At 49.9% G+C, this 17,968-nt stretch overlaps 1 protein-coding gene across 3 annotated transcripts in view; it reads left to right on the top strand.

Moving 5' to 3' along the window:
- Nucleotides 1–17,968, top strand: part of GRID1 (glutamate ionotropic receptor delta type subunit 1) — a 629,200-nt gene that overhangs the window by 606,787 nt on the left and 4,445 nt on the right. For 2 of the 3 annotated variants that reach the window (XM_031461023.2, XM_031461022.2), the window contains exons 14-15: nucleotides 2,543–2,709; nucleotides 8,451–8,691. In XM_031461023.2, the coding sequence (XP_031316883.2) occupies nucleotides 2,543–2,709; nucleotides 8,451–8,691 (408 nt within the window). Of the gene's footprint in view, nucleotides 1–2,542; nucleotides 2,710–8,450; nucleotides 8,692–8,948; nucleotides 9,040–17,968 lie in introns of all 3 variants that reach the window. The other variant, XM_031461024.2, reaches the window with a different exon arrangement.

The raw sequence follows: 17,968 nt of genomic DNA on the forward strand, positions 1-17,968 counted from the left end.
AGGGTCCTACCTAAGAAGCCTTCTGTCCCATACAAGGGCTGTGACACACCAGGAAGATTGGGGAGATGTCTGCAAGATCCAGAAAGTTTTCCTGGAAACTGATAGACTTGAGAAGCCCAGGGAAGGTTTTGATGCTGCATTTCACTCAGGGTGAGGCTAGAAGAGGAGGACCCAGGAAGCTCTGGGATGCTGAGAAAGTGAGGGAGAGATGTCAGAGATGGAGAGCATTTCCTAAAGATAAAGCCCTGTTGCAACTGCAGCTTCTGATCTGGCCCACATACAAGATGTGGGGTCCTCTCTGACCTGGCTTTGTCAAGTAGATTAGGGACCCGGCCACATGCTTCTTTACGCAGACATAAGAAATATGATAGTCAACTTAGTCCGTTTTTACAAATAAGGAGGTTGAGTGTCTGGGGTCTTTCAGCAACTCAAGAGGGAGAAGTTCTACTTCCTCCTCTTTTCTCGGCTGCCTTCCTGGTTAGCAGGGATTTGCAGCTGAGACATTGCCAGCATCCCTTCCATATGTGTTCTGCCTTCTCAGCTTAGGGAGCAGGGCTATAAATGCAGCTTCCTTCACGCATCTGCGCTCACCTATCACGTAGCCCAAACTGGAGCTACAGATGCTTGTGGCTTGACGGGCTCCAAGTGCCCCGTTAGAATGGCCACGCCAAGCTTCTGTCAGAGTCACCTTCCAGTCGAGTTGGGTCAGCTTATTCCTTTCTCCTTCTTGGAACATCACTCGAAACATAGAAACAAACTTGGTCTTAATTCTTCCTTCAACATGACGCACCCTTTTGAAATCGTGCAAATAACGATGTCTGATTGTCACGTTGAATTGCGAGCCAGGGTATGAAATGCTCCAGAGTTGGACGGAAGCCAAATACTAGGTCATAAGTCAACATTTTGCGGAGAAACTCGGTTACTAAGAGTGGAAAATTTCTATCTTTCCATGAGAAAACCGTGTTTGCCAGCAGGAAAAAAATTTCAAGGACTGTTATCTTCCCACGTGGAGGGAGAGAGATGAGTGTAATCTTGTCACCTGGGTCAGCGCCCTTTAGGGACTCCCAAAATTGGCTGGACTGAGGAAAGATGCTCTGAGGTACTATTTGGATTGTTCCCTGAGGTGAACATCCGAGGGTGGCACAGCGTGTGTCATTTCTTACGAGGTCATCCTGCAAAATTGTGTGAATGGCCGGGAGCAGTATATTCTCGGCAGGGTGATGCCACACTCTGCCCACAAATCCTTCCAGTGGAAAACTCCTGATGAGAAAATGAGCCATGTTGGCCCGTGGGCATGTAGGGTCCCCAAAGAAGTAAAATCTTGATGAGCTTCACCCGAGCAGCTTTGGCACTCTCTGGGAAGTCTCAGTGGACATGAAGACTCGACTGAATGAAGGCAGGAACGTGGAACAAGACCCCTGACAGTACCACGAAGCCTGTAGCTTACCAGCTTGTCCTGTGGTTACCTGTGATGTTTCAGCCCTGCCACCGCCCCAGACTGGGGTCTTCCAGCATCTCACGTGAACTGTGGTAGGGCCGAAGGAGAAAGCAAAGGGGAGACTGTAAACCAGGCTCTTGGCTGCATTAAGAACAGTATGCTCTATTTTAAGCTGGCCAAGTGACAATGTCTAGTGTGCATCTTCTTCCAAAAAGCAAAGTAGCTCGCGTTCCCTCTGAGTGTCTAAACTCCAGGCCAAGTCAGGATTAAGTCTCAGGATAGAACTGAAAGTCTGCTATGGGTGGGTGTGATGGAGCGGGACTGCGGCTGCAGCCACAGGCAAATTCCTGATGGAATACTCTGCAACCGTTGCACTGATACAGAAACCCTGACACCAGAAACCTGCCCATATGTGCACGTGTGTGCACACACATGCGTATATATAAATGTGTGTATGCATGTTTGTGTGCGTGTCTGTTGGTACATGTACACACTCCTCTGTGGGCGGTGAAAGGCAAGTGGCAGAAATCCAGCTTGGCACCGTAACAATCAGGATGCTGTCCTTAGTGGGTTCTTCCCCAGACATTGCATGGACTTAAATATTAAGTCTCAGCCACCTGGGGGCATTGAACCTAGGGCCATCTCCCACATTCACCTTAAGCAGGGCTCAGTCAACTTCTAAGTAGAAATATTCAATAGATACTATTTAATCTCTGATCAGGAAATCTGAATTCCCTCGGGTCAAACTTTCTGCAGTCTCCAAGGTGAGTTCACTAATCTGAGAAACAGGTCCATGCCACGGGGACCAGGAGGCTAGTCTTAGAGCCCACGTATGGCTCCTCTTGCCCCCCTCTCTCTGTGAGATGTGCTACACTGGGGCCTCCTAGAGGCAGCATCGCATCCTTTTACATAACCACAGTGAATGGCGTCAACCGGTGGTGGAATCTATAGACCAGAAAATAAAAGAGTTGTTGTGCTGGTTGGCCGGACAGGAGGACCACTTAGGAGGGGGTCCCTCAAATCTCGCCATTGGAATGTCTTGCTGCTGAAGACTGAGACAGCAGACCAGGTCTGCCTGACTTCATGGTGATTTTGGTCTTTCAGGCAAAGAAGGGGAACTACGCCTTTCTGTGGGACGTGGCCGTGGTGGAGTACGCAGCCCTGACAGATGACGACTGCTCCGTGACGGTCATCGGCAACAGTGTCAGCAGCAAGGGCTATGGGATCGCCCTGCAGCACGGCAGCCCCTACAGGGACCTCTTCTCCCAGAGGTAGGCCCGGTCACCGAGGCAACTCCCACAGTCGCCTGTGCTGGGGCTGGAGGATAACTTTCCTTTTGGGAGATGAAAGCTTGTTTATCCATCACGTTTACCTCAGCACCAACTATGCACCAATCCGTGCTCCTCCCTCACCCCACCCCCAACTAGGCCTGTGCCCGGTCCTGGGATAAAAAAGAAGTATACAGTCCCTTCCCATGAAGGTGCCTAATCTCAGTGGGGGCTGTGATGTGAGTAGGTGATGCCAGCATAGGGCAGCAGGTGAGACAGAGAGGATATTCTGGGGCTGGAGGAGGACAAAAGAGGGCACCTGACCAGATTCGGAAGACCAGGGAGGACTTCCCAGAGGAGGTGACCCTGGAGGCCTGGAGGATGAGTAGGAGTTATCCAGAGAGAGTCAGTAATTTAAAACTGAATGCAGGATTAATTGGATCTGGCAAGAGCCCAGTAATAGCTTCTTACAAAAATGCAAAGTGGGAAGAGTCAGTGTGGAGACTTGGGAAAAAGTGGGGTGAGAGAAGCAGATTGACCCCACAGGCATCTGCACATGGGCTGAGGCAACAGACGCTACCCACCAACGCTGGCCCTCGTCGCCTGCCTCCTCCCCATCCTTCCCAGGTCAGCTTCCTGGGTTAACACTAGCAATGGGCATGCCTGGCCTAAGCAAAGGCACGAGGATGCCGTCCACCAGAAATGAACATAGGGGCGTCTAGTTTGCTTTGGCCTAGTCAGCCCCCTTGTGATTTTCTGGTACGAGTGCATCCCTTCATCCTGATCTTCTCTGGACTCTTGGGCGTGACTGAGTTTGCAAGTGAACATCTGGCCGGCCTCCTTGAGGAAGACAGTTTCTCATTATCCTCCCGCCATCTTCCGCTGTGGGGACTTACCTTAGTCCTTGACCAGGTGACTTGGCCTCTCAGGAAGGGCTGGGGGAAAGAGCATGGGTGAGCTCGGTGGCCTTTTCCTGGGAGCCAGCCTGCTAACAGGGGCTCGTGCCCCGAAGGACGTCTAAGCCTTGGGCCCACCATTTACACACATCTGTGAGGTGACATCCTGACAGGTAAAGGGGCAGAACTACAGAGCTCTGCCTCGATCCACCAAAATCCCAAATGCGGCGGAACTGTCCAGGTGCCGAGGTGCTGAGGTACCGAGGCTTAGGGTCAGCCCTCAGTTGTCTGATTGACACATGCTTTCCAGCACTTGGAGGGGCAAGAATTCTTAGAGACTATTAACATCCCCAAGCGCACAGAGAGTAACTTGTGCTGAGGGTGGCTCCGCCAGCTACTCGCAGAGCTAGAAGAATGCAGGTGCCCCGAGCCCTAGTGCTGGGTCCATGTTGCGGTCAGACCTTGAGCCCTCCCACCTCCCTTCTCTTACCTTCTAGGTGTTGACCGGGCTCTCCTAATTGTGAGCACCTGAGCCTACACCCTGTCAGGGAAAGGCTGAGGAGGAGGTCCTGTAACTCACTCATTCAGTGGCTTGCTTGCAAAACTGGGAAAACGGGTAGAACTAATTAAGTTAAATGAGGCTTTTGGGTTTTCTCTAGAATTTAATCAAGTGTATACTCCGAGCCTCCCCTTGCCTCCTGGGGAAGAGAGAGATGACACAAGAGAAGGAGGAGGAGTGATTTATCCATTGCTCAGATTGAATATGAAGAAAAAATGGCTTCTCTCCAGGATGGATAATACATTGGTGTTTGCAAGGTTTCCCCACTTGGTTTTCTGGGATGGGATGCTCAGGGCCTTCCACAGGCCATCAACCTGTGAGCACCTCCCTGGAACAGATGGTAAGGGAGCTTGGGAGGCCAACACAGCAGCCGCACCACCACCAAGACAGCTCATGTGCCGCCAGACAGTGCTCACAGAAGCACAGGGTCCCCAGTGTGAGCAGGTTCAGGTCCCTCTGCACTTAAACTGCTCTGAGATCTCCTGAAACTCTGCTGAAGTGAACATTGACACACTGGAGAGAAGAGATAGCTTGGTTCTCGGCTGGATACTTCAGGGGATGGGAACAAAGTGGCTAGTCCAGTTTCTGTGTGATTCTGGCAGGAAGTGGTTTATTACTCTTTGCTTTCATCAGAAGGCCACGTGATGTATGACTGTAAGTCAATATCCCCAGCGGGCTCCCGAAGTATTGTCATCAGCCTCTCTGTTATAACCCTTCCTGGGCTGGAAGTATCTCCCACAGCCCCCACCTGAGCAGATGGGTGTCTACTTAGGGGTAACACTCAGACCTCAGGTTTCCAACTTACTGGTGCCAATGTTTCTTTAAGAAGCTCCGTTATATGGTGCATAGAGAACTGTGAGCTGGCCCTGGCTGGGTCACACCTGAGAGGAGGATGGTGACAGGTCCAGGAAGCAATGCATTTACAGGAAAAGGGTCCTTGGTAAATAACAGATCCCAGTCTTATCTGGAGCCGCCGTAACCCTCCTACCCATAGTCCCAAGAACTAAGTTATCTCCTTGGAAACAGATCAGCTCCCTTGCTTTGGCAGAGGATGGGGTCTGTAGGCTACAAGTGATGTATGTGTGTGGCGGGGCTGCAGTGCTGTCGCCCTTTTGTGGACCGAAGCATGCGGAGTAGGCATTCAGCAAATGTTTAGCAACTTAATAGCCATTTATGGAGCACCTACTGTGTTGCAGGCTCCATGACTATTGACTGAAGGAAAGCACCTGCAATTATGTCTGTCTGCAAAATAGAGCCACTGGCTTCAGGAAGTGGCTATTATCGCTCTGGCTTACTCAGAGGCAGGAGGAGAGATGATTATGGTGTGCATTCGTTTGGCCTCATTCCTAGGGTCATTTTTGTCCCCGTGACTTGTTTTATCTTTCCTCTGTTGCTTACCTATTTATATTTTCTTTTGGATTTGCTTGTTTGGTTTTATTGTATTCTATGTTTTCCTATAAATTGCCTGACATTCTTCCTCGAATAATGTTGGGCATAAAAAAGCACAGACAAGTGTAAGGAGCAGGACGGACGGAAGCGTCAGCAAAATTAAGCCGCTTGCCCGACACTGCAGTTAATGAGCGCAGGAGTGGGAATCCGGCCCTACAGCCCTGCTCTGGTCGGAGTCGCACCGTCCCCAAGGCCAGAAACTGACTCTCAGAGAGCTGGCTGGCTGCACTTAGCAGCCTGGTGTTCCGGAAAGAGCATGGCCTTCCGGGTCAGCGTGACCCAGCTCTGAAGAGCCACTTGGCCTCTTTCTAATTTGCAACCGGGAGCAAGTCATCTCAATTCTGAGCCTCTGGTCTTCCGTCTGTAAACCCGTCGTCATCAGAACTACTCTGCAGGCTGGTGTGAGGATATGTTCTCAATAAAAGGCAGCTTGTGTCAATATTGGACCTGGTTCTCATCTCAGAAGGGCTCTTCCTCATTAAATATCATCCCTGCCAACCACCAGATGACCGTGGCAAGAGATTTCACCTCTCTGTACCTCCATCTCCTTCTCTATAAATATGGGAACACGGAAGTAGCCTTCTCAGAGAGTTGACGTGAGAATTAAACACTGCTGGTCGAGCAGTTAGGAGATCCAGATGCACTGGACCCATGGTGCCATATTGACCAGACCGTGTGCCATACTGACTAGTTTTATGAAGCTCTTGTTGGACCTTGAGTTGAGGGGTCCCACGTGTTCCCTCTTTTCCCTTTGTCACCATAATTCTGTGAGGTAGGTACTTTTGTTATGACCTCAGATTTTCTGGGTACGAGAGCTTGAGCTGAGAGGTTTCCTCACATGGCCAGTGTGATGGCCGAGCCTGGCTTTGGACTGATGTCCACCAGAGCAGAAACTGTGCCAATAAATGCAAAACCCTGCTGCCTCTCCATGGCGAGCCAGCAGCCAAACGTGAGTCCTCTCATATCCAGCCCTGGGGTTCCTGTAACTGCCAGGAGGCCCCATCAACTCAGACCTTCCTGGAGCGACTTACCTCTCCGTGCGAGCCAGTGGACGTGCAGACACGCAGCTTCCCTGACACATCCAGGGCCACTTGGAGGTTATGGGACACTGCGGCTGCTCAGTTAATCACAGCATGTGTCACAGAAGAGATCTATGGCATACCAAGTGCGACCCCAAGCCACACAGATGCCCGAGTAAATCATGCCTTTATCTCAGTGGCCAAGCTGCATCCTAAATCTTTTGTGCCCTGACCACTTAGCTGGCATTGTCTCATTACCTCATGGCAGTCATTCTAGTTCAGGTTAGTTTTCATGATTAAGACATTCGTACAACACATATCGATGCAACAAACATCCACTGATGGCTCGAGTTGTGCCGGCCACTGTGCTCGCGCAGGGGAAACCACGGAGAACGCCGCTCAGCCCCGGTTCCGAAGGATCAGCTCACCTACTGGGGATCGTGGGTCTGTCTTGCAACGATGAGGAAGCCAGGCTTAGCAGGGGCAAGTCACTTGTCTGAGGACACCCGGGCAGGAGTGGTGCCTCCAAAGCCTGCTCTTTGCATTGAGCCAGGCTGTTCCCAGCCGGCAAGAGGCCATGCTACGCCGGCCTGTGATGCTGACGGGGCAGGGCACCCCCTGTGGGCTGTCACCCTCCCTCTCCACCAGTCACAGCCCGTGCATTGTCACTGAGCTCAGCCTTAGCCTGTGGTCACAGCTGATCTGCAACGCAGGTCCAGGGCAGAGGCTTACAAGGATGAAATCCAGATCCCCCTCACATCGTCTCAGAGCCCAGATTCTCGCCTCTGCCTGGTCCACTGTTTTCATCTCACATCGCCTTCCTCCCCACCCACCACCCTCCAGCCTCACTCGCCACGTTTTAGCCTCTCCTGCACGCCAAGCACTTACCCCTAGACAAGACTTTCAAATCTGGTTCTCGTCTCGGGAAGGCTCTTCCTCCTCATTAAATATCATCTGCCAAACACCAGATGACTTTGGCAAGAGATTTCGCCTCTCTGTACCTCCACCTCCTTCTCTATAACAACAGGAACACGGAAGTATCCTTCTCAAAGAATTGACGTGAGAATTAAACACTGCTGGTCGAGTAGTTAGGAGGTCCCCCGGCACAGAGATGCACTGGACCCGTGTGAGCTATGTTATGCTTTCCTGTCACCTCCTTGACGAGGTCTACCCTCCCCCTCCAGGCCAGGCCACCCTCCCGATGCACCTTTCTTAGTACCTCTGCTTTCATTTCATCGTGCTGATCACAGCCTCTTTCTCCACGTTGATCACCCTAATTGTTTCAGTGTCCAGGTCTGTGTCTCTAGACCGTACTCTCAGCCGTGTTGAACCTCGTACTTGGCACAACGCAGATGCTCCTCAGATCGAATGAATGAACTGTTTGGCGAATCCTAGTGAGAGAAGCTTAGGATATAATTATTGACGTTTTTAAGAAAGCATTTTCCCAGGTCCTCAGACTGTTTGCCTTGTCCGTTTCTATATTTCCCGATTTTATCCTCGGAGCTTGTCCCAGGAGCCTATGTGAAGGGTCCTTGTGTGCTTTGCCATTGGACTTGGTCCGTGCACAGTGGGACAAGGTGGGAGAGGGCATGGAGGTTGGAGGAGGAAGACGACAAATCTGATGAGTGTTTGGAGAAGGGTGCTCTGCCCGTAGAGTGGAGAATGGATTGGGAGGGGAAGAGTCGAGGCAGAGAGCCGCCTGTCTGCTGTGAGGGTGCAGCGTTGTCTGTGGAGGAGCCAGCATGGTGGGGGAGGGTCCAATGCCCCCAGGGCTGTGAGGGTGACGCCAGGGCTGTGGCTCACACGGATTGTGTCTTGCAGGATCCTGGAACTTCAGGACACCGGGGACCTGGATGTGCTCAAGCAGAAGTGGTGGCCGCACACGGGCCGCTGCGACCTCACCAGCCACACCAGCGCCCAGGCTGATGGCAAATCCCTTAAGCTGCACAGCTTCGCCGGGGTCTTCTGCATCCTGGCCATCGGCCTCCTCCTCGCCTGCCTGGTGGCCGCCCTGGAGTTGTGGTGGAACAGCAACCGGTGCCACCAGGAGACCCCCAAAGAGGTCCGTGCCCCGGGCCCTGTTTCTCCTTTCTGCGGCCTAGAGGCAGGACAGTCCCACTGGGCCATTCGGCGGGTGGTTTTCGTCCAGTTAATATTGACCCAAGCACCCTGTCTGGAGACAGTGTTTTACCCTGGGGGATGGTGGTGTTATTTTGTTTTGCTTTTAAAGCCAGAGAACAAATATAGGGGATGTTTTCATGCTTGAACAAAGTGCCAAGGCACCAGCCGTGGCCACTAAAGTCGTGTATTTATCTGTAGAGCGGGTACCGCATGAGCAGCGCCAGAGAGCCCTTCCCCACCCTGCCCCGCCCATGTGCCTCCACCCTGACCTGGAGAGACCAGCTGTAGGGTAAGAGAGGAAACGCCTTCCTGCCTGGTTCTCTTTGACTTCTCACCAGGGGCCGTGGGCCCTGCTCTCCCAGCATGTGAGGGGGACCGGCCCCTGCCCCTCCCCACCCCTTCTTCTCTTCCTCCTCCTTGAAGGGCCCGGCTCTGCCCACATGCCTCCGGGCACAGCGCGCACAGGGAAGTCTGTGGCTCTGTTCTGACTCCGGGCTCTGAGCACACTTTCTTGCAAGCTGATTCTGCCCTCCACATTTCCTTCTCTTTGGGTTTGTGTTCTTCTTCAAGCTGTTTCTCTTCCTTCCTTCCTTTTTTTTTTTCATATAAAGTCTTCGCCAAGTTCTCCTGGAGCCAGCTCCTCTAGGGGAGGGCGGCAACAGTCATCATTTGCTAAGGATGCTGTCCTGGCAAAAATCTACACGCAGGCTTGGTAGCACAAGCCCAGCCACTCCACTGTGGGGCTGTCACCACGTGACACATACACCTCGGCAACTTCTTGAATCACAGCCCCACTTATAGATTATGTTGATATCAACAGGATAACTTTCAAACAAAAAGCAATAGAATAACCAGCACCCCATCACCATGGCCACCATCTCTGCTGCCTGGAAAGAGTGGGTGGCCACAGCCCCACGTGTCAGCCTATATCGGAGCCCCTGGCATGGCTGGGAGTGAGGACAGACACTCCATTCATACCAGGCAGTGAGCTCCCTGTCATCACACTTCGTTTTTGCTGGAAGGAACTTGTTGTTTGACTCAGCATGTCTGAAATGTTCTCAGGCCATCCGTCTTCCTCTCGGGCCATCTGTATACTTCCACGTAAGGAAGTGTAAGGTCTGAGTCTCTCACTGCCTTAGTGGCTCTCCTGTCACCCTGGGCCACAGGAAAGAAAAAAGAAAGAGATTTGAGGAAAACTCCTTGTGTTGCAGAAAAATGTGTTACAGCTCGCTGTTACAGCTCAGTTGTGACAGCAACCTGGATCCGGGCGGGAGACCAAGCAGCACTCGGAGAGTTGGAGAACTCAGGTTTATTATGCCAGTGGGCCCAGAGGAGTTAACCCTCCAAGTTCTGGACCCCATCTGTAGGTTTACACAGGCCTTTATAGGCTGCCAGTTTTACACTTTGCAACATCATATGCAAATAAAGTATAACAGAAGTTGACCAACCAGGAACAAGCTTTGTAGAAATAAACCAATCAGGAGTGAGAGAAATAACCAATCAGGATTGAGCTCCATGCAAATGAAGTACTACAAATGGACCAATCAGAAGTGAGAGTAATAACCAATCAAGAGTGAAGGAAATAACCAATCAGAAGTGAGCTCAGGGAACCAATAGAATTTTAGGGGTAAGTTAGCTGTTTCAAAGGCAAAAAATGAGATAGAGCCTCTGGGCCAGGGAACCGGATGGTACCGGCACAAGAGTAGTGGCCCTGCTTGGGGGTCCTGCTGGTCTTTATATGGGGCTTCCTGCCTCACTTGAAAAGAAGAGTTAATGGTCCCAAGTCAAGCTTCTTTTGCTACTGGACAATTTTCTATGAAGTTTACAGCATCTTGATTTCCTCTGTGCAAATGTCCCTTTGGTCAGCGGAGGAGGACAGGTTTTCCAGCTGGTCGAGCATTGCACTGTCATGGAGTCACCATTCTGGGACATTGTGGGCAGTGTGGCACCCAGGGAACACAGTCTCAAACCCAGCCCTCCAGAATGTCACTTGTGAGCCAGGTACATTGAGAGGCCATCCTTCTTCAGGATTGGACATCCTTGTCTACTTCCAGCCTTGTCTCGTCACATCTCCTGGTTCAGTATAGAGTGCCTGGTCCAGCCTGGACAGCCCAGAATGAATTGTCACAGGGTGTGTGTGTGTGTGTGTGTGTGTGTGTGTGTAAGAGAGAGCATTGGAGAGACATAGAAGGCAGAGGCAAAAAGAAAGAAAGACCAAGAGACCAAGGGGTGATCTAGCTGGGAAGAACAGCTCCCTTCTTGCCAGGAAAGCATCCTGTCTTCCTTTTTGGCTTCTGCATAAGCCCAGGATCTCAGGCACAAGAGGAAAGAGTGAAATACATTGGTCCTGCTTAGAAAATGTGGAACTTTCTGCCTGAGGGTGCCAACCTGCTTCGGGATAGGAAAGAGAGTTGATGTAGAGGCAGGTTGGACAAAGCATGGTAGCTGCCCTTCCTCCAGCCCCTCGGGGTGTTACACGGTAAAAGGAGGAGATATTCTATCTTTTACCTGTTCTTCTGGGTTTCTGGTGTTCAAATGAAATTGCTCCCTTCCTCGCCTTCTTCCTTTAATAAGTATGCCCGTAGTGACACAATCCGTGTCCTCAGAGGGCTGACCGCTGCATGGGCAGATGTTGGGGAGAGGTCAGCCAAGCAGTCTCCGTCGTGCTGTTGATCAGGGCAGTCCTGAAGTGAGCAGCGGGTTCCATCAGACATTCAGGGCCACCCAACCCAGCCAGGGTGTCATGGAGTCACAGACGTAGGCTCCTGGGTAGTGAGGAGTTCCTGGGGCTTGGACGTGCTAGAACTGAGTGTTGAAGGGTTGCTACTAATCCTGGGGCTGGAGATGAGATTGGATGTTGCCTTTTGGGCAGGGTGATCAGCAGGGGTAAACAAAGTCATCCCACCTCCGGCAGCTCCGAGGGCTGGAATGTGGGCTCCAGCAAGGAGATGGGAGTACAGGAGGCCAGGGTATCAAGCAGGAACTTGCTCTGAAGGACTTAGATGCCAGACCAAGGGGTTTCTGCCTCATCACATAGGGACTAGGAACCAGGAAAGGGTGGCAACAACAGGATTTTAGAAGCAGCTGTTTTCAACTTTGACAAATAATAATGGTATCCAATCCAGGACAACTTTGTGTTGCCGGTTGCCCATGTTCTACAGACCAGCATTTGCAATTAGGTGGAAGTGTGGTTAATCTCAGAATGCTTCATTTCGGGGCATTGGTTATATTTCTTAAGAGCCAGAAACCTGTCTTTGGGTGGAGTCCTAGTCATATTTAACAGCTTGTGCTGCGATTCTTCAGAGTTCAGACACCTACTTGGGGAAGAGTGGTAATGTGCACTCAGCTTCTTAATATTCATGTGGATATGAGCTCATATTTTTTTTCTAAGGAATCAGACGATTATGTAGTTACCCAATGCAGGTGAGTGCGCCCAGCTCCGCAGATGCAGTAAAGAGCCACTCTCTAGATTTATGAGGGGAAGTGGAGCCATTGCTCTGAGAATAAAATATTCATGAAATAAAGATGAGAACTGCACAAACGGGAGGTGACAAGAGAAGTGAGGGATGAGTCGCTTGTCACTGGGCTGGGAGCTTGGAATTCTTGTAGCTTCCTGCCTCGCCTGCCCCCCATCCCGACCCCATCCCTGCTTCCACTGCAGACAGGGGCTGGCAGAGGTCAGGTGGCCAGGCAGCCGGGGCAGAGTTGCAGCCAGGCCCCTCCGTTCTGGCCAGTGGGCCAAATTCCATCTGCAAACCCCCGCAACGCATTCTGCTCTCTGTGGAAGATTTGCTGCTAGGAGCACTCTCCTCGGAGGTACGCCTTTCTCTGCCACTACACCTCCGATGCTTCTTAACCCCATGTAGAGGCATCCTTTCCTGCACCTTTTCCTTCTTCTTTTATGCCAACCTCCCAGTGTGGCCCTGAGGTTCAATGAGGGACAGCATGTCAGGGGCCTTATGCAGCCCCTGAGCCAATGGGAACGTGCTTGGTGAATGGTGGCCAAGGGCCTCCTCCCTCCCAGGGACCTTGTGATGGGCAGTACTGGATGTGAGGAAGACGAGTCACATCTTAGGGCACCTTCTCTGTGCCAGGAAAAGTTCATGTTACCTTCTTAACTCTCCTGATCGTCTTCAGCAGCACTTGAGGAAGGCATCCTTATCCCTGGAGAAATGGGACTCAGAAGTGGCAGGGGTGGAACTGGGATATGAATGATTTGTCTGCCACTGGCCCTTCCATCGGGTGTGTGCAGGAGCAGGGGTTCCTACCAAGCATTTCCAGATGGTTTGAGGATGGGGGGTGTAACTGAGAGTCTTCTCTGAGCCAGATCCTGGCTCCTAGCTAGGCGCTTACATCCTCTGAACCCCAGAGGGGCTCACATCTTTGGCTGAAAACTGAGCCTGGCCCACTGGCTACACTGCTGTTACCAGATGTCTTAGCAGGAGAGTAAGGGCAGTGAGTGTGTTTTTCAGCCCTGAGCCCAGAGCTTCCAGTTCCAGGCACTGAACACTCACCACACACCAGCGTGCATCTCAAAACCGGGTTAGACTTCCCTCCTTCCTGTAAAACCTCTCCTGCTCATCTCCACCAGCTGCCTCGCCTGCCCGCGTACACACTCACATTGGCTGTAATTCCAAATTGCCGCTAATGGTTTACCGAGCCGTCTCTGCTTTGAGTCTGCTGGTGCTCCTCCCGCTCTGCATTCCCATCACTTGGCCCAGTCTCTGGAGCAGTGAAACCTCTCATTAAGGGATGATGAATATAAAGTATGGAGGATCTTCTATGTGCCAGGGATCAAGATGGATGCTTCATGAAGAACATTCGCTCATCTGGTAGTAGGAGCCTAAGTGTTTATCGAATGAATGAACCAGTCTAGGATCCTATAAGGAAAGCGTTGTTAATGTTAAACTGCTGTGTAATCATTGCAGCTGGATCAATGGCGCTCAATTCTGGCTGCACATCAGAGGCGATTAATCCTGGAGCCTCTTAGAAATACAGATGCCTGGGCTCCATTCCCCAAAGGCTCATATTAAGCAGATCTGAACAACTGGAATTTCTAGAGGCTCCACATGTGTTTCTCAGATCCTGCCAAGAGGAAACCACTGGTCTACACTATCACGCTAAGGGGAATTGGGTAGAAAGGAGCTCAGATTTTTGGAACCAGGTAGATATTGTCTCTCATCCTGGTGATCCACTACCATAGACTTGCATAACCTTCAGCAGGGCTCTTCACCCGGTGTGTACCTGCCTCTACCATTCATGATAGGAGGTCTCTGTGCCCCCTTCTCTCATTGCCCTCCCCCACAAAATCTGCAGTTAAGCTCATCAAAACCCTTTCCCATAATGCTCTGCAAAAAATTCCCATCATCTCCCGAGACCACTTCATTGATTGAAAGTTGAGCTTCTTTGCTCTTACTCAGCCACTACTCTTAGACCTCTCAGAGTCCAGCCCCTTGGGTTCAGGCAAGTCTTTGGATGAACACTTAAGAAGATAACATTGATAGCGTTTCTTCCAGCCAGTTAGGTCTTATTTAGCATCTGGTTGGTTGGTCTGCGGTAACAGGACATCGCCTCCTGCAACCATCCTAGCCAGGTGAGAAGTCTCGTCCTATTTTGTTCCCGCCCAACTTAAAATAGGAGCCGTTGGACTCCAAAGTCAGTTCTAATGAGTCCCGCGGGTAACCCGCTGTTACATAGACGACAGTTTAATTACCGTTTTCCAGTACACTGTACTATTTCCACGTTGGTGAACAGCAGCTTAATTACAGAACTTTACTTCTCTGCAAGACAATGCCTGGGAGAGGGTCCACAGTAACCTCTGTTGGTGCATATGTTGTCATATTTAATAAGAGGTGAGAAACACAGAGCTGGAATTCAGCTGGATTCATGGATAAATGCAGTCAGTGAATTTTATGTCATATTCAGGGATGTTTGACTAGGTCAGTTACCTACAGTAAATTAATGAATGCAGCAGCAAGCTTCCAAGTCTCTTTCCACAGCTGTCATTACCTGGTTGAACACCGAAACCTTGAGATAATGAGGATGTAAACTGATGTAGTGCACATAAAAAAGTCCATTATTTGAATTTGCATAACATAATAGAATGCCCCATTTTGTCTAAAATATAGATAATTATTCAAATCACTCCTGCTTCTTTCCTTGAGCAGGCAGATTATTTCTGCCTCCTATTTCCTTGGCCAGGGGGCCACCAGAAATGACTTAGTGTGTGCTAAATCTGATCCAAGAAGACAGTGCTTCCATTATTTCCAAATCAGCTGGTTTCTCCCAGCTCTCTGCACTTCAGCTCTGCCCCCTTAAACAAGCACCTTAGAGGACAAATTGGGAGACTCAAAAATGGGCTGTGTGTGTTTTCCAGAGAGGAGAGGGAGGTATTTGCTTTGGCTCTGCTCATTTTTTCTGTCCAGTTAGACAATCAATGTAGGAAGCTTTTGAAGGCATCCTCCTCTTTCAAGGTGTGATTTTTGTGTTGGATCTACCAGCAGTAATAGAATTTGAATAGAATGAGGTCTCATTGGTGTGGATAGGATGAATTTCTTGACCACCATTTGGTGTGGAAAGGTCTCCTTGGAAAGTTTGTTCCATTGGTGTGGACATTTTGTCTTGTGTCCTGACGTGGAGAGGTTATAGGCTAATGAAAACCTCAAATGGAAGTTGAGACCCACTGCAGAGCTCTTCAGTCCTTGGAATTCCTTCATTTGTCCTTAATTGGAGGCAAGGAAAAAATATGGATTTAAAAAACTATTTATTCTGGCTCTTTCCTCCAAAAATACTGACCCTAAGGTAACCGGATTATCTCCACACTCACACTCTGGGCTGGTCTTCATTCTGGATGCTTTGTGACTACCTGGTCAACTCCTTGGAGCTGTGATTATTATGAGAGATTCATGCCTGTCTCCTACCTCTTTAATGATACTACCCCCTCAAGCCTCCTCTCCCTTATACTTCACTGGTGAAGGATTTCATCTCAGTGACCTCTTTAGCTCACATGTTTCTCCAGAGGATTTTGGTTGGTTGATCTTCCCCCAAAGCCCTCCTTATTTTTGTGTCCCTGGCATTAGGTAAGAGGACTGTCACTGAACCAAACTTGGGTTCACTCACCTGCCACAAAGCTAATCTGTTGACACCTGACACCGGGTTGTGGTGAAGGAAAGCACAGTGTTTATTGCAGGGCGCCAAGCAAAGAGAAAGGGTGCTTAATGCTCAAAAGACCCAAACTCCCCAGTGACTTCCAGGGAAAAGTTTTTAAAAACAGCGGGAGGGGGAGGGTTGTGGGGTACATGATCAGCCTGTGGACATTCTTCTGATTGGTTGGTGGTGAGGTACTCAAGAATCAACATCATGAGGATTCTGATTCCAACTGGTCTGAGGTCTATGTGCTTGTGGGCAGCAAACAGGTAACTTCTTCCACCTGGTAGGGGTTTTGGTTATCCGCAAACCAGCTCAAGAAGATGGCTCAGAATATTATCTCTATCCCTTGAGGAGGAATTAAAGGTCTGTGACTTTGTTTAATGGCTAAACTGTTATTATTTTGTCCTGCTTGACTGTTTTCCTTTGTTTCTGCATTTTCTCATGTCTCGGATTAAATTTGCTCCCTGGAATTTGGGTAACGTTTTTCTACCACAAGAGAAGAGGCAGGTGGAAGAGGCAGGGGTGTCGGGGTTGGGGGGGGGAGTCTGTCCCAGGAAAGCCCCATAGGCTTCTGCTGGGTTACAGGGCTCCTTTTACTTTGCCCCCACTTTTGATTCTCTGTCTCCTTATGGCCTTCTTTGGTAGGAATTTTTCCTTCCTCTGTCTATAGACCCCAACAAAATGAGAGCATCTCCTGAACACCTGTCCTGGTCGAGTTTTCCACTAACTATGAGAAAAAGGTCCAAGCTCTCTCATCTAACTGCCAGAATCCAGAGTGAACAGAGCTGGGACCAAGATACTCACTTCCCACTCCAAATCAGTCTACTCTTAAACTACTTATTTCCAAACTCAAAAAGAATGCTTAAAGCCCTGGAAATAAAATAGAAAGCAGGAAAAGGCAAGATCATGCAACTAACTAGTTCTTCCAATGATTCCAGGACCACTTGGTTATCAGTTTTCCCTCATTGGCTCTGCCATTGTGGGCACTCGGCTTATCCATCTTAATCAAAGCTTTGCTAGCTACAAAGAGAAGGAACGTTTATATTATTAAACTCCAAAAAGTGTCTGAAATTCTCCTTCAATTTCTCCAGCTTCTAGGCTTTCTGGTACCTGTCTTGTGCCCTACATATATTTTGACATGAAAATAGCCTGTAGCTATAAATATTTACCAATACAGCTGTGGTGCTGACTTTGGCTAACCCACATGAAAACGCTGCATCGGAAGCTTATTGGGAGCTCACAGCAGCCATGAGAAGGCTAGAGAAGCATGCTGGGTGATGGGCAGAAGTCAAGGCTGGTCCAAAGCTGGGAGACAAGATCCAGGAGGATGGCCACAGAGTAGGAAGTTTGTTGAAGCTCTACCACTGTAATGGATGGAGCGTCCACCATTTCCTGTCTCTGTATCTCTTTGTTCAAGGTTCAGGTTCAGTTCTATAGTTCTTACTTGGGTCACGGGCCTATCTTTTGGCTACAGGTAGGCAGGGCACTGCCAGATGTTACCCGGTAGGGAAAAAGTGATTCCCCAAAAGCAAATAAACCATGGTCTTCTTAGGAAGGGGGACTTGGTGCTTGATGGCACTAAAACAGCCAAGGCCTAATATAGTGATTTAAACACTATTAAAAATAGTTTGATATGCAAGAATAGAAACAAAGCATATAAATGAAACACAGGGAAGGGCAAGATTGCACAGAGCAGGATCAACTAAGACGAGAACTTGGATTTGGTTTTTGCATATTTTGCAAAGTGTTGAGGGAGTCAGTAAGAGACACTGCATGCTCCATATTGTCTGTGACTGAGTAAAGCCCTGGTACTTTCTAGCCACTTCCCCCAGTTACACCCACCACACTTGCCACCCTGAGGTGTCCCCCAGCTGAGAGCTGGTCTCCCAGCATCAGTGAGCTGAGCTCTGCTGTGTGGGGCTTCGGATCACTGGAATGTTGGCTCTGCCCATGGGGCTTTGTCAATGATTTCTGATGTGGTTTCCGTTTCTGACACCAAACCACTCCCCGCAGGGTCTTCCACCCTCAAACCTGTTGGCTTCCTTATCTTCAGATTTCTTCTTGGCTTA

Source organism: Camelus dromedarius, chromosome 8 (genome assembly GCF_036321535.1).
Source record: "Camelus dromedarius isolate mCamDro1 chromosome 8, mCamDro1.pat, whole genome shotgun sequence".
NCBI lineage: Eukaryota > Metazoa > Chordata > Mammalia > Artiodactyla > Camelidae > Camelus > Camelus dromedarius.